Consider the following 26899-nt stretch of genomic DNA (forward strand, 5'->3'; position numbering starts at 1 on the left):
GGCTGACACACAAGCTTCAATATTTCCAACCTGCTTTAGAACTGAGCCTGCATGAAAGGGTAACACTTCAGTGCCTGTACATCCTCCAAATCAGACAAATGGCAGATATCCCAGGACACATCAAAGTCTTACTGAAAGCATGGGCAGGAGGATAGGATATCTCCAAGAAGAAACTGTGCTACAACACAGGAACTCCATTACCATGTAAGATGTTCAACTCACCTACACCAGCTGTATGGTAAAACATACCCTCTGTGCTCTCACCATACATTTGAGGCACTAGGAAAACAACCAAACAACCCAAGCAAAAAACCCTCAAAACTCTCAGGAAATGATCTGATGACTGAAAGCCAAAAACATGCACACATAAGAAAGGTCAGCTGCCTCTAATGGCAACACAACCACAGGTGAGGGCAGAAACGGATCCCCAGACAGAAACACTGCAAAATCACAGCACACCACACAACTGAGCAACACCTCTCCTCTGCCATCAGACAAACCACTGCAAGAAGATACTGAGTTCTTCATTTTAGGGAAAACCCCTACAAGCATCAAAATTCAGAGGTAAAACACAGTCATCCTGGGACAAAGCAATGCTTTTGATCCAGATAGTCCCTGCTCAGTGACTTGTTTTCATCCCAGTGCTCAGCCACTCTGCATCACTCTGGAGACAGTGCCCTACTCCCCAAAATGTGCCAAAACCCGGTGGCTGTCAAGAGCTGGCCTCCCACCTTGTCACCCAGTGACTCATCGAAACACACAGAGCCTCAAAGGAGGAAGGAGGGGGAGGCAATCTCTGTGACCTTGATTAATTAACTGTATGTTGAAACGACATGAGAGAGTAATTTTTAAGTTTCTCTGGTTATGGAAAGGGCCTCATTGCTTACTGAGACACTACTCAGAAAATCAGTATCATTAAAACGTTGCAAGAAACGCACTAAAATCTTTACAGCACAAATTAATCCTATGCCTGTTCTTTACAGAAAACAGTACTTTGAAGATGATATTATAAAACAGAAAGACTAGAAGGACTGCAAATTTATTCCATTAGAGATTTCAACCTTTTTTTTTTCTCCTCACATTGTCCTAATGACTTCAGACTTTCAGCCAGCACTAAAACACATGCAATTGCCTGAAACCACTATTACACTGATAAATCGCTGACTGCCTCCATCCCCTCATGGAGCTGAACATCTGCACCTTTCCATCAAGGATATCTACTGAGGACACCTGATCCATGCCAAAGACCCTTCAACTCAGGCCTCAGATCACTACTGCCCTGAAATCTGGCCAGGAGAGGAACAAGTACTGTCACCTTATAGTAAAAGCTGTCCTGGCTTTTCTCATCTATAGCAAGCACTTCTTGTGACAAACAACAGGATTTTTCACCAGTGAGCTGAGACTGAAGACAAAGAGTCAGCAAGAACATAACAGCCATTTAGACTGAAGCAGAAAAATGTACTGATGAATTGCCTGTGCCCTAAATCCCAAGCATACCTGAATATTTTCTGACATGATTTTTGCTAAAAAATTATATTGTTTACTATGCAGACTCTGGCATGATCATTTTACTCAAGGGATGCTGAGGATGGATTATTGGCAATGCTTTGCCCTCTTCACTCTGAAGATTTGCACATTTTGCTAGTGAGTTGATTGGTGTGGTGGGTTTTTATCCAGTTATAGGCACTAAGTTCTGCCTTCACTAGAAGAGATGGCAGTTTCTGCATCTGAAGATAACCATACACATAAATGTGGCTGTGGAGAAATACACTTAGTAGGGCTGACTATCCTGCTGTTTGGGATTAAGTCACATGGGCAGAAAAAGATTACTTTCTGCTTGTAAAGTTATTTAACAGTGCCAATAAAAATCACGGTCTTCTTTTTCTAGGAGTTACATACCAACACAGAACATGTTTATTCAACATAATTAGCCCAAAGATACCAAGAGCTGCATTGCTCTAAGTTGCAATGCACTGCAGCAAGACTAATTAGCCCAAGCTGAGGGTTTATGCTTGCAGAAAACACTGCTTTGATAACTTAGCTACCTAGTTCAGTAAATGACTCTTGATACCTTTAAAGAAAACTATGTTGTGAAATATTAAATATAATATATATATGCCCAGAGGGAGGCAAGAGGCAGCCAGCTTGTGTGATTTCAAAGTCTGTCACTGAACAGCAGCCCGTTAACTCCTACACTGACATCAGCATTAATCTGAGCTTGCAAAAATAGAAAAGAATAATAAAGTAATGCAGTGATGTTGACATGTCAAAGATCAAATCCTGTAATCTAGCAAACATGCAAGGTTTCCGACTCTTTGCAGTAATGAGTCAAAATCTGGTCCTCACTTTGGCCCTCTGTGAGAACTTTGGCTTTGCTTTGGGGTCTTATGTGGTGGTGAAATTTTTTTTCTTATCTGTGTTTCTAAAGAAAAACTCTGCAGGCTTTAGCTGTTTGGTCTTAAGGCAGTTTATTGCTAGTTATTTAATAGATTATGTTTTTGGACTGTGGCTATTTGATCAGTGGTTTGGGTAGAGGCACATATACACCTTGACATCTTTTTTATCTGCTGTCTTCTTCGTTTCTTCTTTTGCCTAGGGCTGTTGCTATCTTTTATAAGATATATTATGTATAATATGTTTATAATTATTCTCTAATACTTACTACTTATGTTGCTAAGTGTTTTTTTACTCTAAACTAATCTGTGAGTGCTAAAATCACCAAGAACATGGAGGTAAGGAAAAAGAAGAGGAAGAACAGGATTAGCCTACTTTCCTCTATCTTAGAACTTTTGACCCTTATGTACAAAGTGAAAACTCCCCTGTATATGTGTTAAAACCCCCCTGTACAATACTAAAATATTTCCCCTCTACTTTGTAACTACTTATACTATACTATCTAACCTTTTGTGATTGCTTGTTTTACCTCTAAAGTTGGTAATTTATTTTATAGCTCAAACTCAAAGTCACAGCTGTTTTTTAGCTGTCTGCTAGGGTCTAGAATGCCTCTGACTAAGGCCTGGAACCTCTAAAAATGTCTGAGAGACATTTTGAGTTCCCACAGCCCTCGTGTTGTAGTTCAACATCAAACACTCCTTCAAATCACCTTGCAATCAGTTCTTTCTTTCTGACTTCCTTCCTCGCCTACTGATTTCTTTCCCAACCATCTCCTACATTTCCCTTGCACTTTTTTAGCTTTCAGATTTCCTCTTGAGGACCAAGTGGCTCAAGTGCAAGACTGTTATGCTCTAAACTACACTTCTAGAAGGGCAAAAAGGTCTGTTTTCCAGGCAACCTGTGGCATTGGAGATAAGCCTAGTTGAATCCAAGAGAAAACACTAAAACTTAACATAGAAGGTTAGAGTGATACAGTCCAGCTAAAAGTATATAATTTATAAGGTCGGTTTACTACCTAAATTGAAAATACAAACATCTGGAGACACACACATCTTTTTATACCTCAGAGCTATAAATTAGCGATTTAATTTAAATGTTTAATATGCAACAAACTATTTGATAGCTACAACTTTTTGTCCAACAAGCTGCAAAAAAATCCTCAAACCCCAAGGCAGAAACAGACACCTTGAGATTGCAGGAAACGGCTCAAGGCGTTTGGAGCCTTTTTTTTTTTTTTTTTTTAACCTACTTTAGTGGCCCTCCTGTAAAACAAATATCATTTATTACTAATCCTGTAGAAAGAGCCTGAGTTTTTTTCCTCTCTCTCTGCAAAAGACTGCCTTGTTTGTGATTCTGCCCTGTAACAAACAAGAAGATAAACGAGACATTTATGCCAAAGTAATAATTCTAAATCTGTTGTTTTGACCTCTAAGCCAAATTTTCTGCATTACATGCCATTGGCTCAGATAAGACAGTACATTTTTTTTCCTGCCAAGTGAACCCTGTAGTGTATGCATAGTCCTGTTCAACAAACTGCTCTATCATTTATCTCTGAACATATGTGTGTTGGGAAGCAGAGGATGAAGGAAATTTTACACTATATGGGGGGTATCACCCCCCCACATAACCCCTTGCTTTTTAGACCCTCTTGATTTTCTGTGTCGGGGAAACCAATGCACATTTGGACACAAATCCAACTAGGAGCAAAATTAGAAATCTTTGCTCAAATGAAAACAGTGGACAGCGATTATAAATATCTGGAGGACGATATGCTTTACCTTAATAGGTAATTTTGTATGTTTTATTTATTGGAGTGGGGGATATTTAGTGTTCCACCAAAGAAGAAATTTTAGGATTAAAACCAGGAGCAACCTTGACTTCTCAAAGTCAAGTTTGTACTGGATGGTGTCCAAGATGAACTCCACTTGACCTTAAAAGCACTACTTACTTTTCAACTAGAAACCAGTTTCCACATAGGCTGCTCAAGATGTGCTTGGCAGCTAGAAAAACAACACCAAATAAGTATTTATTTTTCTTGCAGACAAAAATGGCCTCATTGCATTTACTGCAGTGACACGGGTGACAGAAAGCCTGCAGAGGGGCATGTGTCATGTTGTGACACCATAGAGTGTGTGCCCTTTATCCCCCCAGCGACTGATGGTCTGTGGGGCTGGGAGATTACTTTGGGCTTCAAAAGGCATGATTCTCCTCCCTGAGTAGGTTTCCTCCCTGACTGCAGGGCAGGACGTCCTGTACCTCCCCAGGCAGCCGCAGTGCAGAGGTTTGATGAAGCAGAAAGTCAGCCCAGCACAGGTCAGGCCACAAAGCTCCGGAGCAAGGGTCTGGTGCACCAAGGCCCCGCAGACCGCAGGGGCAGCGCAGGAAACCGCCCCCTGCACGGAAGGGCTTCTTGCAAACCTTGCTGCTTGTAGAGGTCTGTGCACAGGAGGGAAAACATCCACTACTCTGAGGCCTCCCTCTGGCACCACTCTTTTTGGAATGCTGGGAATCCCATGCCACCATACATCTTTCCCTCCATCCATCCATGCCATCCTGTCAGCTGCCACTGCTTACAGTTTCCATTTTAGTATGGCCACTGCCACAATGGGAAGGACTTTATCTTTCATGACTACTCTCCTAAATATAACAAGCTGAATTAGGTATTTGCTCGTGACCTACATTCCCCTTTTTTATTTTGTTTTGAAATACAGTCTTTTGTACTGAGGGAAATATCATTATTGCTCCCACACCCCTTTCTTTTTACTCTCCTCCCATCATTTCATTAGCCTTGGTTTTCAATTTTACTTTCAGTTTGAAACCCTTTGCCCCAGCATATCTACTCAGCACACTCACTCCTCAGTTACAGCCTGGCTAAGAGTGAAAATGGGCTTTACTTTGTTAAACTTGGCTTCTTTCCATCTTTCTAAATCTCATCTGACATCCACACCTTTTCATCTTGCACTGGAAATGTCTGGAAAGGGTTGACTTTTAGAATAAGGAGCAAATAGCTATTATTTCAGCCCTCACCAACCCACCTCATTAGAAATGGGATTAAGTTAATTTTTAACCAAACACAGACAAACAAACAGGTGTAACCACGGATACCTCTGCACCCACAACTACTTTTCTAGTGCTGATCTCAAAATAAAGATTGTAAAACTCATTTTAAAAGGAGGACCAAAAGTGTTTCTTTCTAAAGCACCAGTTGCATGGTAGTAATTTTAAAAATTTAAGACAGCTCAAACCTGCTGCTGGGTTATTTTTAACAGGAGCTTTGGGTACAAGGGCAGTTCAGAGACTGCCTGGCCCTAGAGAGCAAGAGGTAACTGAAGCAAAGCCTTGGCTGCAGCCAGGAATCTTCTCCATGGGAGGATATTAATTAATTTCAAATTAATTTATAAGAAAGGGCAGAAAAGTGAGCAGCTGACTTCTGAGCCTCTAGGAAACTGCCACTACATGAAAAAAAAACCACTCTCTCTTTTCAGTTTTCCTGTTTACAGTCAGATGATGGTGAAATGCTCTACTAAAAACATAGGTGAGGCAGAGCAGCTGGTGTAGGACAGATGGGAAATGGGCATAGTTCAAGGCTCAGCTATTATTGAAAAGCATACACATCTTTCTATATTTACTCCAACTTTACAGCTCCAAATAAAACACATGCAGTCCTGATGAGTTTATAACCCTAAATACAACTCAGGAGGAAAAACCCTCAGTCTTATCTGGGAAAACTGAACTCATATATACAAAAGCAGCAGAAGATTATTATTTTTTCTGCCACCACACATAGAGCTACACTTCTAAAAATACACTACTACTGCTGGAGTTAAACACAACAAAAAACCACTGTCTTACAAACACAGCCATGGTTTAAATTCAAGTGGCCAGTTCTTTCATCACAGAGCTCCTTGAAAAGCTGCTGAGGAGGACCCATATATTGCTGTACACCCCCGCAAACTCCAGATGTGGGTCTGACAAAGTGACCCACAGGGTGCTCAGCAGGGCCAGCTGAACTCTTAACTCTGCTTCTTGGGTAGATTTCATAGGGCACATCATCACTGTGCCCAGCCTGATACCTTTGCACAGTAACCAGTTCCCTCCCTGCAAAAAACAGAAACCAAGCTGGCAGAGACATGCCCCTTAACTCAGGGCATGGTTGCATTTCTCTGGAGAAAGAGCAAGCAAGATCTGTAACCTGGGACATTCATGCACTTACATGCTTTAACTGGAGGCATTTCAGAGGTACAAAATGATTTTAGCAAATAAAAGATAATGCACGCAGCGAAAACAGTGCCACTGGATTTACCCTGCAGCAGCTCCATCTGAAAAGTAAAGTCTGGAGAGACAAAAAACATGCCAGCTAAGGCATATGCACTGCCACTTTGAAAAAAATACTCTCGTAAGAAAATGTGGTTATAACTGAGAGACAGAGGAATGAAAACAACCATCCCCCATACCAGAAGGCAGAAGCCTGGCACAATCCAAAATATCATTTCTACATGCCTTGCAACAATCCCTTCAAAACCAAACAGCAACCACCACCACCAAGTCATACAGCTGCAGCGGACTCTGGCTGGGAGATAGTTTAATAACTGCTTTCTTTTCTTCCCCCTTTACACCATAAAAATGTCAAGCCTGAAGAGTTTGCTGGCACCAGCATCAGGCCGGGCTAGGGATACTCACTGCAGGCTCCACAGGTGAAGCAGCTGTCATGGTAGAGGTTGCCCATGGCTTGGCAAGCTTGGTTTGCTCCATACACACCCTTGCTGCACTTCACGCAGGTACCTGGGAGAGAGGAGAGAGGTCACAAGTGGGACCCGATGGGGTGGCTGGAGACACTGGCTGGGTGACAACACATGTAGCTCATCATGGTGGCTGAACAGCTTAGCACAATGTGGCTCAATGAAGCCACAAGATGTGACATCATCGTCACCTGCTCTGACAGATGCTGTTAACAGTGGCCATGACAGTCATCAAACCTCCACAGTGAAAGACTTTTGCAAAAAAATAAACTGCACAAGAACTGTCCAGGTATAGTGACATCTCCTGCCTTCTCCCATCCTTCCTGACAACCTTTATATACATCTAAACCTGCTTAAGGACCCTCACAAAAGCAGTGAGTATCAGTAAGTGGTGCTCAGAGCTCTTCACAGACAATAGTTTCTGGTACTTATTGTGTAAGATAAGCTTGTTGGTCACAACTACATGAGGAAAACACAGCTCTTCACTTACCTCCTTTAAATCATCCATTTCAGAACCCAGTTGTGCCTGCTGAAGGTCCTAATGATTCCCAAACAAAACAGAACTAGACTACCTGACACCTACCACTCTTAAGGAAATGGGACATCAAGCCAGTTTTACTTACTTCAGGCATCACCCTGTGATTGTGACAGGTTGTTTTTAAAGCAGCACCACCCTTTATCTACCTCTGAGTAATCTGAATCTCTGTTTAAGCAAATAGATTAATAAGGGGCAGTGTGAAGGAAAAACTGATTATGTGTTTCTGTCTCTGGTCTGTAGTGACTCTGTTGTGACTTCACCTTTCACCACTATCCAGCCCTATTAATCCTGGCTCTTAAAATCCCTGGTCAAGGGACTGTGAGTCACGCCTCACTCCTACTGGCCCAGGAGGTGGAACAGCATTATCTTGCTGGAGATCCTTAGTTATGCTAAGGATGGTAAACAAAATTTCACTTCTTTTGGAGCACTGCAAGCTCCAAAGTAATTGAAAAAGTCTGGAGAAAGTTATGAAGAAGTTCATTGTGCTTACAACAGCACTGAAAAGTAACTCAACCCTGGCAGCAACAGGCTTGCACTGCCAGAGTGAGTAACAATTCCTTCCTGCAGCCAATAGCCATGGTGGTCAGTTTTCACACTACAGGGCTAAAACCACTCAGGAGTCCTTTGCAGTAGCACACACGTGGCTGCTAAAAAGCAGACAGTTGATTTTCCCAGGTTTTTGCAGAGCAGATCTGGTGCTCTCTGCTACAGTTGCATGTGTGCATTCAACCAGCACATTGAATGCTGTCCTAGTGCTGTGCCAAGCCCCACTGCACTCAGAGACAGAGTCCACACTGACACGAACCTGGAGAGAAGGCTGCAAAGAATAATTAGTTACTTGTTTTGTCCAAATCCTACACCAACTGAAATGCTCACTTGGCTGTGGGCCCACCCCAGCACTCAGACTGGCACCAAGTGAGCAAAACTTTCTGGTTCTTTTTGAACTGAGAAGGTTTATCTCATTTATTGAAAGAAACATTTTAAGAAAGATAAACTGTACAGGCATTAGAAAAAGGATTAAAAAAGAAAACGTCAAGGCAAAGATAAGAAAAAATTGGCTTTTCAAATGGATGTGCTCTCCCAGGAATGCGCACATTCAGCGGCAGCCTGAATTTCTGTGCAATGATCTGACACAAGAGCTAGCAACTCAGAACTCCCTCTTGAATACAGCAATGCGGAGCAGAAAGTTTCAGGAGCAGAAAACCTGCCAATTTTCCACGACACCCACCAGGCTTTCCACAGAGCCAACGTATTTATTGCACTGCAAGTGCTGCATTTTCCCCTTCTCTGTGCCAATGAGTGGCTGCTCCAGAAAATATCACCAGTATGCTTGTTTCCTGCTTTCCACAAAGCAGCTGGGTGACACCGACTGCGGATGAGCAGCAAGAAGAAGCAGGAGGCAGAAGGCACAGCAGCTGAATGTGGGCACAGCGCCTGATAAAGATGCTGGCAGGCAAAAGCCACTATTAAGTTGGCTAAGGCAAACCCCGTGGAGGGCAGAAATTGCCTCTGCCATCTCCTGTCTATCCCATTACGCTCCAGAGAACAGGCATTGCATTGCTCCTCTGGCTTCCCAAAAGGACAGGTCCTGCAGGAATTGTCAAGGTTTTCACATCTGTAACAAAACCTTCCTCCACCACCTGTCCCTCAATCTTCCCAACCACCCTTCTACGTTCCTTTCAGTCCATCCTCCATTTCACCTCTGATTAACCCTTTCACCCACTTCTTTCAATATTTAGGCCCCTAAAAATGGAAAATAAAGTCATGGAATGAAAGGGCTTTTAAAATCAATTGACAATGTTTTCTGTAAAAACTGTAATGTACTCAACTATGTAATAGCCAGACATGCTATAAATACTCATACATATCCTGTGCCAAGGTTGACAATTGAAAGATGGCATTATGGCACATCTGAATCTAGTTTATGTTCTTACATGTATCTGCTAAATCTTACTTGAAAGCCTATTAAACCTCAGTAGTGAAATTACTCTCTACATAAGTCTTTGCTCTTTCCAGATACAATATTCTGAAGTATTTTAACCAACATACTTGAGCTTTCCTCTCTAACACTCAGCACACCTGGCCTGAAAAAAAAGGGCGGGGGGGGGGGGGGGGGAAGAGATTTTTATTGATTTTTCCTTTCCTTTTATTCTATCCCCATTCACTCCCTGCTGTCACAGTGATCCTGATCTTCTGACTTAGGCTAAGCAGGGAAAAAGCAAGGGAAAACCTGCTGCCGATGGCAACCAGTCGCTGAGCTCAGCAGCACGCGTGCAAAGCCAGCTGATGGAAGCCAGCGCAACTGGGGCCACCTCCAACCCCATCCTGCTACAAAACGGGCTCTGCGCCCTGCTCCACACCAGCTCCGACGGCTATTTCCCGAAACAGTGCTGACTGTGCTTGCTGCTGGTGTTAAAATGTCAGCAGCATCACTCCAGCCCCACATGCCACTGACACTAGTCAGCAGTTCTGGGTTATTTTCTTGGCATTGAGTGGCTTTTAGTAAAAACTTCTGTCCTCAGTATGAAGCAGAGGGATCCTGAGTAGCCACAGTTCAGCAAGATCGCCGATTCCTGCGCTGGGTAACTTTGCAGCTTGTAACAAGTGTTTATGCAAGCATCAATCCCAGCAGACATCCCCTCTGAAATGACGGTTTTTAACCTTAGACAACATTATTCAGAAGAAAAGACAGGTTTCTCTTTTACCACCAAGATAACAAACCCAAACCACCACACACGCAGAGCACCACTAAATTCATGCCTGAGCGCGCAGGCAGAATGGCAGCCAGATTTGAGAAAGGAAAGGGGTGGAAATTGCTGATTTCGGTTCAATTTCTGCCGGCAGGGCAGCTCCCTGGACAACAAAGAAATCTCTGTTCCCTTTTGCATCATGCAGCAAGCAACCACCCGCACTGCAGCTGAGAGTTTGAACAAAGGGACCTTTGGAACAGAGCTGGGACCAAAAACATGCCCTGTAAGCCACTTCCCGGCACTTGCCACACTCCATCTCAGCACTGCAGACCAGGAGGGCTGTCACCAGCAACAGCCTCGGCTCACATGATCCAAGAGGTTGGACACAAACCTCAAGGGCTGTGGGAAATGAAAGCAAACCTGTTGCTCAAATGTCAGTTCCACCCTCAAAATTCAACAAGTGCATTTCCATTTACCACCAGACTTGAAGCCCCTGAAGACATTTTTTCCTCCAAGTGTTGCTATTTCACACTCACCAGAAGGAGTTTAGTTACTTACTGTATCCCACTCACTAAAAATTCAACACAAACCATGCTGAAGAGCAGCATTTTCTGGGACTAAGTTTTATTTCCACATTTCAGACAGACCAAGACCACAGTTATTCCAACGGCATCCCTCTTTTCAGCAGCACCTCCCTTCTCAGCAACACACAGCACAGCCAAGCTTTCCTACACGTGCTCCTGGTTGGGCTTACTAACATCGTCACTTCATTTTGAACGATCAAATGTGACAGTGCTTCAGTGGTGAGATTTCTTTGCCATGCCAATTCGGTCCCAGGTCAGAGGAATGCAGGGGCAGGGTGATTCCAGTGGTGTGGGTCTGCTTATCTGGCTAATCCAGAAACAGCAAGTCTGTCCTACTCCTTGCACATACTCTGTGCAAAAGCCACCTTTCCACGGTCAGACTGACTCTTCTCCATCAGACATAACTGGTTTTTGCCCCCTCTTTACAGAAGGCAGGATTTATGCTGAAGATCACCCAGCTGAACGTAGAAGAACCACTCCCCCAGAGACTTTACACCTCTAGTAACATCATTCACACCTGTCTATATATACACACAATAAATCCTGATGCCTCTTGGCAGAAGTTGTACCTTCACAAGGGTCCTCCCCATCAGAATTCTGCTTGACACTCACCCTGACAGGGAGGACCCTGTGCAGGTACAGGTGCTGTTGTCTCCAACCCACCCAGGAGAACCAAGCCCTCCACTTGCACACACGTGTTTCAAAGACTGCTGAGAAAAGCCTTCATCCTGCCATACACGGTGTGATGCTCAGTTGTCTTGGTTTTACTTTAGAATTTCTCTGGAACTTGAGCCCACCCACCTTCCCATGGCTCACCTTAACCAAGTAATTCCTACATCAAACTCTAAACTACACACATTGCATGTCTTGCTATACTGATTATCTACTACTGAGCTGTAGTAGCTGAGCAAGTAACTCTTGATGGAGAGGTGATTTCAAGGAGATCTGGAGGCCTGGGTAAGACTGAGTGCCTGGAAAACCCAGCAGATTGGTTCTATTCATCACAGAGTGACTGGGTTTTCTGTACAAAGATGGACAGGTACCCCCGACCAGAGAACCACAAAGCTGGTAAACACAAGTTTTCTGTTCCCTTTATCATGCCACTTTCTTGACCCCCGACCTTGTTGCAGACCTTCATGTACACACTGCTAGTGAAGGATGAAAATGCCATCAAACTCACGTCAGTGACATTTTAAGTACCTTATAGTGGCGTCAGAGATTATGATAATTCCCGTGCCACATGAATGAGGCTCCTTATTTCTTTCAATCCCACATCTACTGTATCCTGGCTGAAAGACTGATTACTCCTCTGCTTCAACTCTGCTTTCTCTGCTTTTTATTTCCTTTCAGTAGATTTTTCCTTAGCTTGCAAACACAGCTGAGCTCCCAAGAGGAAGGGAGGAGAAGCACATACTCCTGCAATCTTGAAGAGCCATATTCCAAGCCAATACTTATTTGCTTGGTTTCTTGCAGTGAGATAAGCTTTGCAATCTGTACACACCCACTACTCCAAGTGCCATGATCCTTCTAGCTTTCCTTCTTCCACCAGGACCTGTCTCACCCTCTCACCTTCCTCACTGCTGCAGGCAGGTGTCTCAGCTTTGATACTCTCCCAGGAGAAGGTAGTAAAGGATGCCTCTGCTTATTCACAGTGGAAATGGCATTGCCGTCATCACCCACAGACTAAACAGACTCAGAGAAACTTTCATTTTAATCAGAAATTCTCCGCTTGACAGCCCTGAGATTACCTTTGCTGCACACAGAGTGTCCTGGTGCCCCACCATCAGCAGGATTCAGTGAAGTTCCCAGGTGTGTACAGCCTCAAAGTTAAATGAATTGTGGTTCCAGCAGTGGTGAAACACTAACTTCACTGTGCACTACGCTTCCAAAGAGCACTGCTGGCCTTTGAGCTGCTCACCCATTCAAAGGTGCTGGGCTCCCAGGTCTCCACAGGGCTCAGCAACTCAGCTATTGCTCTGTTTATGCCAAGGGGAAAAAAAATCTGCAGACTGTGCTAGGAGATATTCTCTGCCTGACTGCTGGGAAGCATCCTAGCTTTCCACTGCAAAACAAGATGTCCAGGGCCCTCCTAAATCACCCACAGCTTATCAGCTCTGCTGTAAATAACAAGGAAGCCAAAATACAACAGCTAACAAATATTTATAACACAAAGACCAGTCATAAGGATGGTTTTATAAAAAGCTCTTGGTAAGGGTGTAGATAATCCTCACGAGGAGATTTCCATCTAGCTGTATGAAAAAAGCACTGTTAAAAACATGATGCTACATGTTACACCTTTAGAAGCACCCATCTGTGCCTGCAGATCAAGGCACTGCATGCTAAAACAAGTAGTCAAACCTCTCTGCAGACCCCAGTACACTTCAGCCACTTCAGCCAGGCCCCTCCTCTATCAAGTCACTCCCAGGCAGTGCAGGCAGATGCTCAGTTTGGTTCTGCATTCTGTCTCACCTGAAAACTCCTCAGGCACCTTCAGTCTTTGGGATGGTGTCCCTTCACTTAACCCTCAACATTTGGTGGTGCTTCCAAGGGATTTGCAACTCCCCTGATCACTCCTGTTTAATCTTCTGCCACAAAGAGGAGATGAAGGATGATGCATCCAAAGGAACGCCATGGGAAATGAGTAGGATTTGGGCACTTCACTCCTGAATGTTCTCTGGAAATAATACACCAAAACCTAAATACATCCTAAGCTGACTTCCAGCGACACCTCCCAGGGACATGAGTACCCTTCTCTGCTGCATGGGAACTAGCGTCTCTAGGGAGCAACTTCAGTTTTTCCTTCCCCAAGCAAAAGACCAGAGTGATACCTGAGACTCCCTATGTCTCCTTGACAGCCCATAAAGATCAAATCAGCACTTCAAAAGCCCTCTTGGAGAACCAAAATTCCTCCAGAGACATGTGGAGCCCATGCAGATCACATATAGGTCACTACTTACAAAAAACCAAAAGGTAAAAAACCTAGAGCAAATTCTTGGCTTCGTGTATTTCTTTCCTTTCACTTATTATACCTATTCTGAGCAGACAAAATCATTTTGCACAGCAAATTGGTGCTGACAGATAACCAGACTGCTGCTCTTCAGCACAGCATCCTACCTGTATTTTGCCTAGTCCCTGGCTTATCCTTTCCTAGTCTTTCACTTACAAGCACACATTTTCACAGTGAAGGAGAAAGCTCCTTTACTGTGATCAGAATTAATTCTGCTTAATAAACATCTGGTCTTGACTGAGACAGACTGAAGGACAGTCTGTCTTACAGAGAGACCCATCTTCAAAAACATCCCCTTGTTATACAAAATTAGGAGAAGTGAAAATATTTTTTATAAAATATTTTAGTCATTTGTACTTTAGTTCTGGTTTCATTTCCTGGTTCTGATGAACTTAAAAACTGCTGCAATAGAATTCCGTTCACTGAGGAAGAAGTCTGCAACAAAACAAACTATTGATCCTTTTTATCACTATTGCATAAAAGTGTTTACTTTACATCCTAAAGTTTGGTAGCTTGAGAGTAGGGCGTAGCAAAAAATAATTTAGAAGGCCAGCTGTGTCCTTTGTCCCTTCAAAGGAAGTAAGGTAACTGTGCAAAAAATGAAAACAAAAGTGAGAAAGAGAGGGGGAGAAGGAGGAGGAGGAGGCCCAGAATTAAAATACCTTGATACTTGCTCCTTCCTGTTCCTTGGTCCTCAGCAGGGCAGGTCTGCTGAACCTTTGTCTGCTGAACTGAAGCTCCACAAAACCTTACTTTTCCCTCTGCCAAGACTGCATGATTTCTTTTCTTTCCTCTCACTCTTTTCCTTCCCAAATTTCTCCCGGTGCAAAATCTCCTGGCAGAAGGATGCCAGAACACCTCACTGGGGACCAGGCAGCCTCCGTGTCTCCTTTCTCCTGGGGTTAACCCTGCCACCTGACCAGCTGGGCTCCCTATGCTGCCAAAAATATTCCTGCTTCACTATAAATCTCCTACAGGACAAAGCCTCCTTCTGCCTTGCATCCTTATTTTGTGACAAAAATGTAAAAGTAATCTAACCATTAACTGGGTTCCTCTGCCTCCTGAGCCCATCCCCAGGCACATTTTAGATGAGGTATGATCCAGCTGGTTTACTGAGAAGACACAGCAGGGTCTGTTGGAGAGAACCCTGACACCTCTCCAGTGGAGCTGAATGTCACCTCCAGAAAAACATTCCCATTTTCGAGCATCACCTGCCGCGAGCCTGCTGTCCCAACACCATCTCCTTTATCAGCTCCTTGTCACGGCATTCAGGCTCCCCTAGCGAGGCTCCCTGATCTCATTCAAACCGCGCGCTTCCTGCACAGGACGGAAAGTGCCAAAACTTGTTTCCAGGCCAAAACACTGTGAGTAGAGCAGCTGAACACATCACTTTTCTGCGACAGGATAAAAAAATGCCCCTGCCCTGCCACAGGGCTTAATTCAGTCTCGGATACCAAGATAAACAATCCCGGCACAGCCCTATGCGGGCAAATCCCCCTGCCTGCTGCCAAGAAACACATTTTGTTATGCAATCTGCAGCTGAGCGCTCGGTGGTCCCTCCAGCTACATCCCAAATCTCGGCATGAAGCTCTTGTGTGACTCAGACCACCACTAAGCCACCCACCGACCCCACCAGACAGGACCCAGTGCAACAGCACCTGTGCTGGCCGAGATGCAAACCCTTCCTTAGTACTAGGCTGAAGAGTTTAATTTGTCCCTCTTCTACTTCTGCAACTGCAGGTCTAAAATAATGAGAAATATCCATACACCTGGCCTGCTCCCATAGTTTCTTAAATTAACCATGGAGTTTCCAACCTTCCCAGCAACTCTGGGCTTCCCTCTCCCAAAAGCTGAGCTATCTTATCTGCTGTTAAATTGTGAAGTGGCACAGCAGGGAAAGGAAACACGCAATTTGACCCTGACCTCCTGCCATCCTGGGGTAGCAAATCAATTTAATCCAGAAGGACATTCAATATTCTTATCAGGAGATCCTCGTACATAAGTGGTTCCTTTCCACTGCCAAGTGCCAGCGATAACCTCTGGTGGTGGTCTGGACTCATCACAGACCCCAGATTTAGGGAAGAACGTGCCTACTGCCTGTTCTGACATCTTCAGGACATACCAATCATTTCACTGCTGATGGGATCCAGCACCTGGAGGCAGAGGGAAATCCTGGCAATTTTGGGAAACCACCGCCCTCCCCATCTCTGAGACACTTCTCCCTCCCCTGTACTCCGTGCCCTTCTCCATGACGGCTGCCTATGCAGGCAGGACTGCCCCGCAGGCTGGATGGCTGCCTTCCTGCCCGTGGTCGGGACACGTCCTTCTAAGACACAGAACCAGTAGTATTGTCAAAAAAAAGTTAAGTGCCTCCCTGCTGGCAATGAAGGGCACTTCAAAATACTCTGTTCCAGCTTCTTCCTAGCACTGCCGCCCGCCCCCCAAAGCTGCTAAACTACCTTTGCTTTAAAATTACAGAGGTAGGATTGAAGAAAAAGGTGTTGCAGGAGGAAGAGCTTCTAATCCCAGTGATAAATAAAAGTTAAATAAAATAAACTCTGCTCTAGGCAACTGACAGAGCACAACCAAGCAGATGTACAGGCAAATGCAATCCTGCAGGTCTGAACCCTGCCGTGACACTTTGCAGTGAGCGACGGGCGGATCGCCTCCTTACCAAAGTAATCAGCCTTTGGCCGAGCATCCATCTCCTGCTCCAGCCGCTGGGTCAGTGCCTCCAGCTTCAGCTCAGCCGCCGATGGCCCTTGCTCTGGCTGCGGAAGGAGGGTCTGGCAGGGCAGCTTCACCTTTGCTGCGCTGGAGCCATCCAGGTGCCCCGAGTCTGACCGCGGCCCGCTGACGGCCTCCGGGAAAAGCCTCTGCGGCGCACTGGGAGCCGGCATCCCTCGCGAGGCCAGGCGCGAGGAGCCCGCCTCAGGGCTCCCGCTGCTGCCGGCGGGCCTGTGGGTCTGGCCGCGGGCCACCAGCTGACTGCCCGGGCTGCGGTATTCCACGCTGGGAGCAGCGGCTGCGGAGTCTGGCGGGAAGGACACCGAGACACCCTGGTACCACGGCTGGCCGCCATCTCCTCCGGCTTTGGGACCGCAGGGCTCAGCGGAGCCTGAAAACCCTCGAGTGGGCTGCGCTGAGGGTGCCGAGAAGGATGAGGACCTCTGCTGCGGCGGGGGCTCCTCTGGCCCTACCGAGGGTGCCGAGGGGATCCCGGAGTTTGAGAAGGAGGAGCTCTGTCCGGCCGGCATCGGGTCACGGCCCCCGACACCTCGCCTGCCCTGGCCGCCGTTCTCCTGCCCGCCGCGGCAGGGCAGGGGGTCGCCGAGGCTCCCAGCCTGCTGCTCCCCGCGCCCCACGCCAGGCTGTGTGCCCCCCGCTCGGGAGATCCTGTCGGGCTCCGCTTCCCAGCCCCGGCGCCCGGCCTGGCTCCCCGGGGCCCCGGCACGTGCGCCGCTCTCTCCGAAGCCCCGCTCCCCTCCCTCGCAGGGCCTCGCTCGCGGCCCCTCGGCGGCGGGGGGCGGCTTCGAACCCCGCGCCACCGGCGGGCTGGGACGGGGGGGGTGGAAGGCGGCAGCCCCTCCGTTCATCGCGGCCATCAGCATCTCCTCCTGCTGCTGCTGCTGCTGCTGCTGGAGGTGGATCTTGGCCATCTTGGTGGCGAACACCCGCCTGGTCTCCTCGAACTCGGGGTTGTTGCCGGCACCTTTGTCCACCCGAAAGAGACCGTCCTTGGAGGCCTCGTACATGTTGAGGTCCTCGATGAACTTGCTGGCTTCCAGACCCAGATCGTCGTACTTGTCCATCCTGCCCGGCTTAGCGGGAAGACCCCCGCCGCCTTCTTCTTCTTCCTCTTCCTTCTCCTCTCCTCCTTCCCGCCGGGATCAAGGTAACGCCGGCAGCGGCAGCCGCTCCGTCCCGCCGCGCCCGTCCCCGCCGGGGGCGTGGCCTGGGGCGCGGAGGGGGCGCGGTCACGGAGGGCACGCCCCGACCCACCCGCTGACCGCGCCCAAGCCACGCCCAGCGCCGAGCGCGCTGCCCGGCCCGCTCCGCAGCGGGCGCGCGGTGTGCCCGGAAGGGCGCGGTCCCGCGCACGTCCCGCCGCGTCCGAACGGGCTCGGGAAGGGCGCGGGTCAGCCAGCACAGCTGGGAACGGGGTGCGCACGGTGGCTAAAGGCACCCGAGTGATGCAATGAAAGTGGTTTTGCCTCGTCTCTGGATGAGAATTCCAGAGTCGGATGATATTCCTCTGGATGATACTCCTCTTTTTCACCCTGCAGCCCGGAAACCTTCCTGAAGAAGCCTTGTGAAAAATCACAGGCGCCCTTTGGGTAAAACAAAAACAAACAACAGCCCTACTCCCCCATGAAAAACTGCGAGGAAAATCTCATCCCATAACTATTGGAGCAATAAGTATGTATAGCAGGAAATTATATTACTTTTCTTGGTGTAAATAGACATTCTATGCTGGATATCATGCTTAAGTTAGCATGACTAAAGGAACCTGGATCACTGCAGGAAGACGACCCCTTGCCTGAAGAATAAAGGATACCTCTGGATGCCCAAGATAACATCAGCATCCCAGCCTTCCAGGCACCTTTGGGAACACCCTCACCCCATTATCCAGCATCATACATGTAACTGCAGCAAGACCAACTCCAGAGACATTCAGATTAGGAAAGAAGCAGATGGATCATGACATCATAAAATTATTGTTGCTTTGGAATTTGGTAGCATATGTGTGATACATAGGGACTGGGCAAAGCATGTTGTTCCCAAATGCTTAGAAGGTATAGGAGCTGTCTGTAAAACTGCATTTGGGGTGCCCCTATGTGATTGGGACACTTCATGTCTGTGATGAAAGACTTACTCCTGTGAATCTACACTTTACTTCTCAGTCTCCCTCTTCTGTCAGCCTGGGCCAGTTGCAAAATTTTCATGGCAAAACACAGCCTGGAACTGCTCAGAGGTTGGGGGCTGCAGTAGGAACCTCTGCTGGGTTCGTGAGAGAGGCTGGTTGGTAGGTAGCTGTCATACCCCTGATAAAACTTACTGGTGCAGTTGATCCTACAGGCCCAGGCACGTGTCCGGCATTCCCATAACTTGTTATTGTAATTCTCCCCCAGGCACCAGGAGGGAGGGCCAAATGTTAAGGAATGTGGAAATTCTCTGCCTTTAATAATGGCGAATTGGGCTGTGACCAAAACATGACAGAAATAAAAAAAAAAAATTCCCTCCCCTCTTTGACCCATTCCCTTACAAAAATACTCCTGAGCAACTGGGGCCAGACCTGTGAGATTTGAATTAACGTGCTTAAAAATGATGGCACTGTGAGCCTCTGGAAAAGGTGCCTTGCCTTTCAAGGCAACCTCGTAACTGCTGTGGTGTCTCCGAAGAAGCTCTGAGCAGGACCGAGAGGCTGAGGCAGGATGAGCTGGAGGCTGCAGCAACAGCCTTAGGCTGGAGCTTGAGCTGATGAACTTTGGACTCACAAAAGTTAGCCCAGCCATAGCACAGCTTTAGATAAGGAGGTTTATGGTTTCTAGGGAAGACAGGTGGATGGGAATCCCAGCACAGGGCGAAGCACAGCAGTGGAGCTCCCCCAGTCCTCAGGACCTGGAGAAGTGGCACCCCAGCACATATTGCTACTAACCATGGCCTGACACTTTTTAAAGATATTGAAAATGCTGGAGCTTTTCACAATATCAGAGAAATATCCCAAATATCAAGCAGCCCCATCTATCAGACCTTTCCAAGCCCTCCTCTGCTGTGAGGATGAGGGTAGGAGGGGTCTCATGGCTCTATCAGGCTGATCCCCACAAGCCCCGTTTCACTTTGTGAGAAGCTGGGTCCCTGGAGGCTAAACCCCACTTTGCACAAGTCCCAGGAGTTCAGGAGGAGTTTTTAGACTCTGTCTGGTGTACACTGTACAAAGACAACAAACCCCTGCCTGTGCCAGGGCTCTTTGTGCTGGAGTGGAAGGGGTCCCATTTTTGTGGCTGGGAGAGGCCACAGTGGCCCCCATCAGCTGCTTCATGCCAGGCTGGTGTAGGCTCAGGTCACCAGTTACCAGCGAGAGTGACTACCTCTTTTGTGGGTCTTGACCAAAACTGTCAAGTCTGAGGTAAAGCTCAGCTGGGGCAATGAAAGCCAAAACAGTTTCAGTGTCTAAAGAGCATCCTCAGAAAGGGCTCCTGGAAGTATGTTTTTAGCAACATCCTGGGCTGACCAGGAGAACCACAGCAAGTGACTGAGGCCTGGGATGCCTCCTCCTCATCGCTGGCTTCAGGATGCTTTTGGAGATGGGCTTAGCTGAGGTGCTTAGCTTTCAGTCTGACCACTTTTATCTAAAATGGGCAAGCTTCAGTGTTCAAACAGTAAGTAACAAAAAATTGGTTCTGAAGCACATATTCAGTTCATATTTGTACAGAGAATGACAGAAAGGAAACAGAGCATCAGGTAGATAAGGATGAGAGCGTGAGCCCCAGCACTGCTTTACTTGCTGGAGGAATATGCAACGTGGACAAAGAGCAGTTGGAAAGGAAATTACACATCGTGCTCCTTCTTGCCTCCTTCTACCCAAAGGATGTGAAGTTAATCAGGAGAAGCCATGTGCCTGTGGATGATGTGCATCCAGCACATCAGAGACTCAGACTTGTGTCTACTGGAGTTTTTTTTAATTCCAACACACTGAGATGAGGCTTTTCCATCCCTCTAAAAAACCACCCATTTGGTGGAGCAGAAGGATTTGGGGGAAGATATCTCTATTTTCGGCTTTCAACACAAAAACCAAGGAAAAATCTAACTTCCATCAGATCATGTATTTTAGTTTTCTTTTTTAGGGTCATGCACACATTTTCTGCCGTTACTTTTTATCTAACATCTGTAAGTCCTTTTACAGTCTGACCTGGAGGAGCTCACCACTTTGCAGGGGGAAGGAGTGGGGGGAAGCAGACTTCTTGCCAAATGGCTGCTCTGGATGCTGCTGACCTTCACCAGCTATGTAAAGTACATTTCCTTCCTATGCCAGAGGATCAAATCAGCTGTCTGCAGAACAATGCTTACACGGACGGCATGGAAAAGGCTGCTGAAGCCCTTTGGATAGGGAACCCCTCGCACTGGGCTTGGTCTCCTTCCAGGCTCCGCATGCATGAGCAGACACTTTGATGGCAAGCGCCTTCGAAGGGGGATCACTGCCAAGCGATTCAAAGGCATCTTGGAGTTGAAACTGCGACGCTTTCCGTGAACATCAGGCAGCAAAACACCTTTGAAACTTCCTGCTCAGATTTATTCTTTTCTGTGAGATTTGTGCTAGGGGTATTCCTAAGTGAGCAGATGATTAACTTGAACTTTCTACTAGACTGGAGATGTAATACTACACTGACTTGCAGACCCTTCTGCTGTGATTAGATATGCTCCCACATGTTTATAGTTCCTGTGACATTTACAGCCCATGCCTATTAAGAAATTAAGGGGTCTACGATTGCTGTTATAACACAGGACCAAGATCTATGAGCCAATTTGAATTAACTTATTCTAAACCCTACCCCTTGAAGAGAAAAAAAAACCAAACAAACCAAAAAACCAAAAAAACGTTGCTCATTTAATCTGTTTTTGTTCCTGTGGGCAAGGCTTACACACTGCATTTATTAATGCAAAATAACGCTGACAGCTTGTAATTCAGCCCCGCTCCACGTGGCAATCTCAGCTGCCCATGAGGTGGAGGGAGGCAGTGATTTGGGGAGAAGCAGCCCCGAGCGGTGTTCCAAGCTTTTGGCTGCACCTCGGTTGGAGTGCTGGGCACATCACCGCAGCCTTGTGCTGGGGCAGTGCCGCTCTCCAGGGCCGGCAGGCTGGGGCACAGCTCTGCCTGCCCGGGTAAACGGGGAAGTCGCGATTGAGAGCAGGAAGGGGATCATCCGTCTTTGTTTCTTGCTGCCACGTTGGTGTCTGGGCTCACATTGCAGAGAGATGGAGAAAATGTGAAGAAATTCTCCACCACAAGTTCACAAGTTTTTCTCCCCTGCCCTCCCGCCGCCCCCCCCCCCCCCCCCCCCCCCCCCCGCTTTTTTTCTATCTGGGAGAAAACGCCCTCATATTTTAAAGCATTACAACAGCCCGCGGCTGTATAGTTTATAGAAACACATGATTAGGAGGAGTCTGGGCGCCAATTTATAGCCAGATCTCTCTCCAAGAGCAACTATTGCATGCTTACACTGCCTATTTGCTACCAAATCAGTGTGAGGAACCAGGGGCTGGCAGTCCACCAAGTTGTTTGTGGACACGTCCACAAACATGGACAGGGCTGCTCCCCAGTACCCGTGTCTCTCCAGGGATGTAGCTGTCCCAGGCAGGTCATTTCCCGCAGGACTACACACACCACTCTGCAGGGCCTGAGATACGTGCTCTGCTGTATTTTAGCAAGAAAGAAATAAAGGCTTCAGTACTAGAGTATAGACAGAGTGAGCAATTTATAAGGCAGAAGTATTTCCAGGATAGAGCCTGGCTTGGTTCTTGCAGGAACAAATGTTTCTCTTCTTGCAAGGCAGTGCCACAGCATTTCTAATAGAGGTTTTCATTAAATGTGCCATTTATCTACACCTGCCAGATGCTTTTTACTAGGAAGATGATGCACAGCACTGTAAGGCAAATAAGAGGGAGGAGGGAGGGATGAAGCAAGGTGACTGCAGCAGTGAGCCCAGGGGCTGCTGTGGGTAGGAAGGCTGGGCTCAAGCTGGGGGCCAGATTGCTGGATGGGATGCTGCGGAGGTGGGGAGGCCAAACCTCAGCCTCTGCCTTCCCGAAGGTTTTCAGGAAGGTGGCAGGGCAGGGCAGGGCCATATTGTTCCTCCTCACAGCTGCCTCAGGGGCCCCTGCATTCCTCCAGGAGGCCTGCCCTGCCTGCAGCCTGCCTTGCCTGCTGCCTGCATACCGAACCCCCAAGCCGCAGGGGGCAGCCTGGGGACTGGGGCAGCCCAGGTGCCCACCATGCAGCCTGGGTTGGTGTGTCCCATACCCTTGGGATCAGGGCAGAAATGGATCCAGACCTGGATGTTTTCCTCCTGCTGTGCTACAAGTGTCTACCACAGGGCATTATCTCTGGCAGGAAATTATGCTAGGAGTATTAATTAACAGTAATTTAATTAACAGTAATGGGAGAGAAAGGCCAGGGCAGGGAGACCTGTCCACACTGCCTTTCAGGAGAGGCAGTTCTTAAATAGCTGCACCTGCAGCATCATTTCAGTGGGGATGCTGTGAGCCCTGCCTACAGATGGGTAAACTGAGGTAGGGAGGATTACCTGGCAGGCCACACCTTGGGGAGGAGCCATGGGGAATCACTGAGATCCAAACAGGAATCCAGGAAGCAGCAGAGAGAGAAGCTGCAGGTCCTTGAGCTGCAGCAGCTTGGTCTCTGTGAGGAAGGCCAGAGCTGGGTGCCAGGCACTCAGCTGCCGCTCTGGCAGACAAGAACCTTCACCTTCCTCTCCTCAGTTTCTCAAGGTGCCATCAGTGGTGTTGGAGTCATTGGTCTCCCTTTGCTGTCATTCCACGGGCCAGAACACTTCCTTTCAGTGGTTGCAGATTTGCACCAACTGATGCAGACAGCTCTGTTGGTTTTTCTACCCCTGCTCAAAAGAATGTGGAATAGTTTGTTTTCTCCATTTTCTACTGAAAGGAGCCTTTTATCAGAACAAGAGCTTGCCTGGAGAATTTTCCAGCTCTGTTTCCCTGCCTCTTTATCAGTGCATTAACACAAACACCACCATGACCTTTTTAACCAACATACGTGGCCTCCAGTAATGCTGGGCTGGAAGCACTCCACAGGTCAGACGACATCCTGCCATCAGTCATCGGCCTCACGTGGCTTGATGGACTTCGAGTGGATTTGCCAGATGCAGTCAGTGCATCCACTCTGTTCTTCCGTGCACGTCCTAGGAGAAGCTCTCTGACTAACAGATGTTTTTAAATGCTCTTTCACATGGGAAAATTGAGAATTACATGTTTTTGTTGTACCCTTGCTATTTCATCCAGCGACGTGGCTCTCCAGGGATGGAGTCGTACTTAAGAAAAATATTCACTTTTAAAAGCTTCTACAGATCTTTTTCACAATACTTCCTTGGCTTAACCAGCCCAGCAATGCACACTTGTGTTCCTGTTTTGTGGCAATTAGTAAGATTTGCTAATTACACCCCTATGTGCTTAAATACAACTGATTTCCCTTTGTAGCAGAAAACAATTTCCTGTTATGCCGATTCTTTTAATCTTCATCAGAAACAAACCCAGGCTGCCATTGCCAGTAATGTGTCATGTTCCTTTATTAAATTACTCTCTTTTTCGGCCCCAGTTGTATGTCCTGTGTTTATTATTCCTGATCAGTGGATTGGATCACCTACAGCTGTTATGACTTGTATGTATTTTGTTTCATGTATTGTTGGCAGCAGGCAGAGTTATTAAAAAGCAACTCCCTTTGCTCAGCAGCTTGCGTGTCTCCTTTGGCAGTGGGACACGGGTGTAGGGACAACCCTGGACCTCTTATACTTGGTTTTGGCGTGCGTAAAAAACTACTGGCAGATGAGAAAGTTCAGAGCCTTATTTGTGAGTGTGGGCCACCCCCTTACAGCCAGCCCAGAAAGCACAAAGCACACATTTCTGCTCATGTAAATGCACAGGTTTTGTTTAGATTTATAGTGAAGAAGACCAGGCTCCTCAGAGAAAAGAATTTCTTATGCCCAGGCTGAGCAGCACTAGAGCAAGCAGAATGTGAATATTCAATTCACTGTACTTAACCCTGCCCCATTTACATATTCCTTTGCCTAGTGAGAAACTCAGCAGCTCAGAAGAGAGAGCAAATTGGTGTGGCCCAGGCAGATGAGCATGCAAAGAAATGTCCTGGATAACTTTGTATGGAAGGTGGTGTTGGATGGCAACTGCCCAGGGCTTCAAACCAGACCTGAAGTTCTCCAGTCCAAGGAGTGAGAAAGTGCTACGAGTCACAAAGGTGGTGTGTAACTCGGGGCCTCCTGGGATAGACAGGGTTAGTGAAGTGAAGACTGCTTTGTGATACCGGAAAGTCACATTATTCAGGAAAGGGAAAAAAATTCCCACCTTTCCTCCATATGTCAGGCAAGATCTCTTTTATCATCTGGGCTGCAGATGAGAGCTCTGATCCTCTCCCCTCCTGCACACAGATAATGCTTCAGTTCAGTTCTCCTCCTGCTAGGGCTGGGAGATGCTTAAAACTCCCTCTAATCTACTGTCATCAGCTTCGTCCTTCTTCTTTGAGACATAAACCCCATTTCCATGAAAAAACCCCAAAACCACGGTGTAGTTCCAGCAACATTTTTGAAGGTCAAAAGTGGACTGATAGTATGTATATTCATTCACCATTTAGGCTCTGTGGTGATAGACCTGGTTTAACATTGAACACTTGTTCAGCTCAGTCCTTTGATATAAAATAAGCTCAGATCATTGAAGGAGAGGCTGAAACATGGAAACAGAAAAAGCATCCAGCAAAGCCAGCATATGTACTCTTCCAAGTGGGTAAATATACATGAATAAAACCAATCCGATTGTAAACTGTATTCCATCTGTAAACTGTAGTAAGTATTGCAAAACTATTAAAAAAAAAACCACCCAAAAAAACCCCCAAACAAACAACAAAACACCAACCCACCAACCAGCCCTAATTACTTCTTCATTTATAGCAAGCCTTTAGAAAAATCTCCCATACTGCATATCTCTCTAGGAAGGAACCAGCAGTGCACTAGTTAACATTCTTTCTAGTGCATGTTGGTTGTGAAAGGTTTAGAGAATAGGAATAGCTTTCTGTGAGGCTTTACACAGAAGAATGAGAGACAAAGAGGAGAGACTGTATGACCTGCCTTATCTGTGGAAATTCTCCCTCCAAAGAAAAAAGCAGGCTTTACAAAGTCAGATCAGAAAATACCATTATTAACTTGATTTCAGTTCTGGGGCATTACTTCAGTCTGGTAAGAGAGCACACAGATTTTATTTTGCAACAAATCTCCATGTCTGGGTTTTGATAAAGGCCATGGAAATATAAGTGCTTGTCCAGCAATGCCCCTGTACAGGGTTTTTTTCAAAGCACAGGTGGAACAAGCTGGATAGAGATCTATCTTAGCTAGTGATCTAACCTGAAACAGTGTCCTTTAACGTGATAGAAAAAGCCCTCTTGCCTTGCTGCAAAGCAGTATGGGTGTGTCCATGTCACCTCAGTTCTCACCCACACCAAACAACACATTTTTCTACACAGTGGTGTCTTCCAGCACATTTCAGTGCCCTCATCACCCCAGCATCTGAGATCCTTTCTCATGAAATCAATGGCATAGGAAAAATACTTGGTGACCTTTCAGGACTTCACCAGTTTTTATTTTTCCAGAATCAATGTTTGAGGGCTGGATTTTTTATACATTTAGTCACATTAAAATTTTTGGGGTAGAAAGTGTAGCAGTAATTATTCTTAAAATCTGACATTACTTAAAATAGAAATTCAGTATAGATTGGATCTGTGCAACAACCTATCCTCTATCCCTTAGACAGACAGGATGCTGAAAATACCCCTTCTCTGTCATGGATCCACTTCTTGGAGCAGCTTTTCCTGGATCTATCCTGCTGGGTTTAGCAAACGTCCCACATAATCTTTGGATTGTCACTTCATGGTATAAGGACAGTGGCCCCACGTCCTGTGTGAATGCAGTACAATTTGACTGATCACCTGCCTGGCACCTTTCCTTCTCCCTTCTCAAGTGTTCCACGCCCAGATTTAAAACTCCAGCACTAATTATCTACTGAGCTCTCTAAGGGGGCACAATCTATATACACCACCTTCAGCATAAAGATGCCTCTCTACTGTGACACAAATAACAACTGCCAAATAAATAAGAAGGCTTCTGTGATGAATTATTTTACAAAGGATTGGG

The 26899-nt window shown here is 46.6% G+C and overlaps 1 protein-coding gene across 2 annotated transcripts in view; it reads right to left on the reverse strand.

Annotated features, from left to right (window-relative positions):
• Nucleotides 1-17926, reverse strand: part of LIMD1 (LIM domain containing 1) — a 29517-nt gene extending 11591 nt beyond the window's left edge. The window contains exons 1-2 of one of the 2 annotated variants that reach the window (XM_021547915.3): nt 16627-17925; nt 7075-7176 (exon numbers count right to left, since the gene is read on the reverse strand). In XM_021547915.3, coding sequence (XP_021403590.3) covers nt 7075-7176; nt 16627-17764 — 1240 coding nt within the window. In that variant the 5' untranslated portion in view covers nt 17765-17925. Of the gene's footprint in view, nt 1-7074; nt 7177-16626 lie in introns of both variants that reach the window. The other variant, XM_077786689.1, reaches the window with a different exon arrangement.
• Nucleotides 17927-26899: the final 8973 nt, after the last annotated feature.

Source organism: Lonchura striata, chromosome 1, assembly GCF_046129695.1.
Source record: "Lonchura striata isolate bLonStr1 chromosome 1, bLonStr1.mat, whole genome shotgun sequence".
NCBI lineage: Eukaryota > Metazoa > Chordata > Aves > Passeriformes > Estrildidae > Lonchura > Lonchura striata.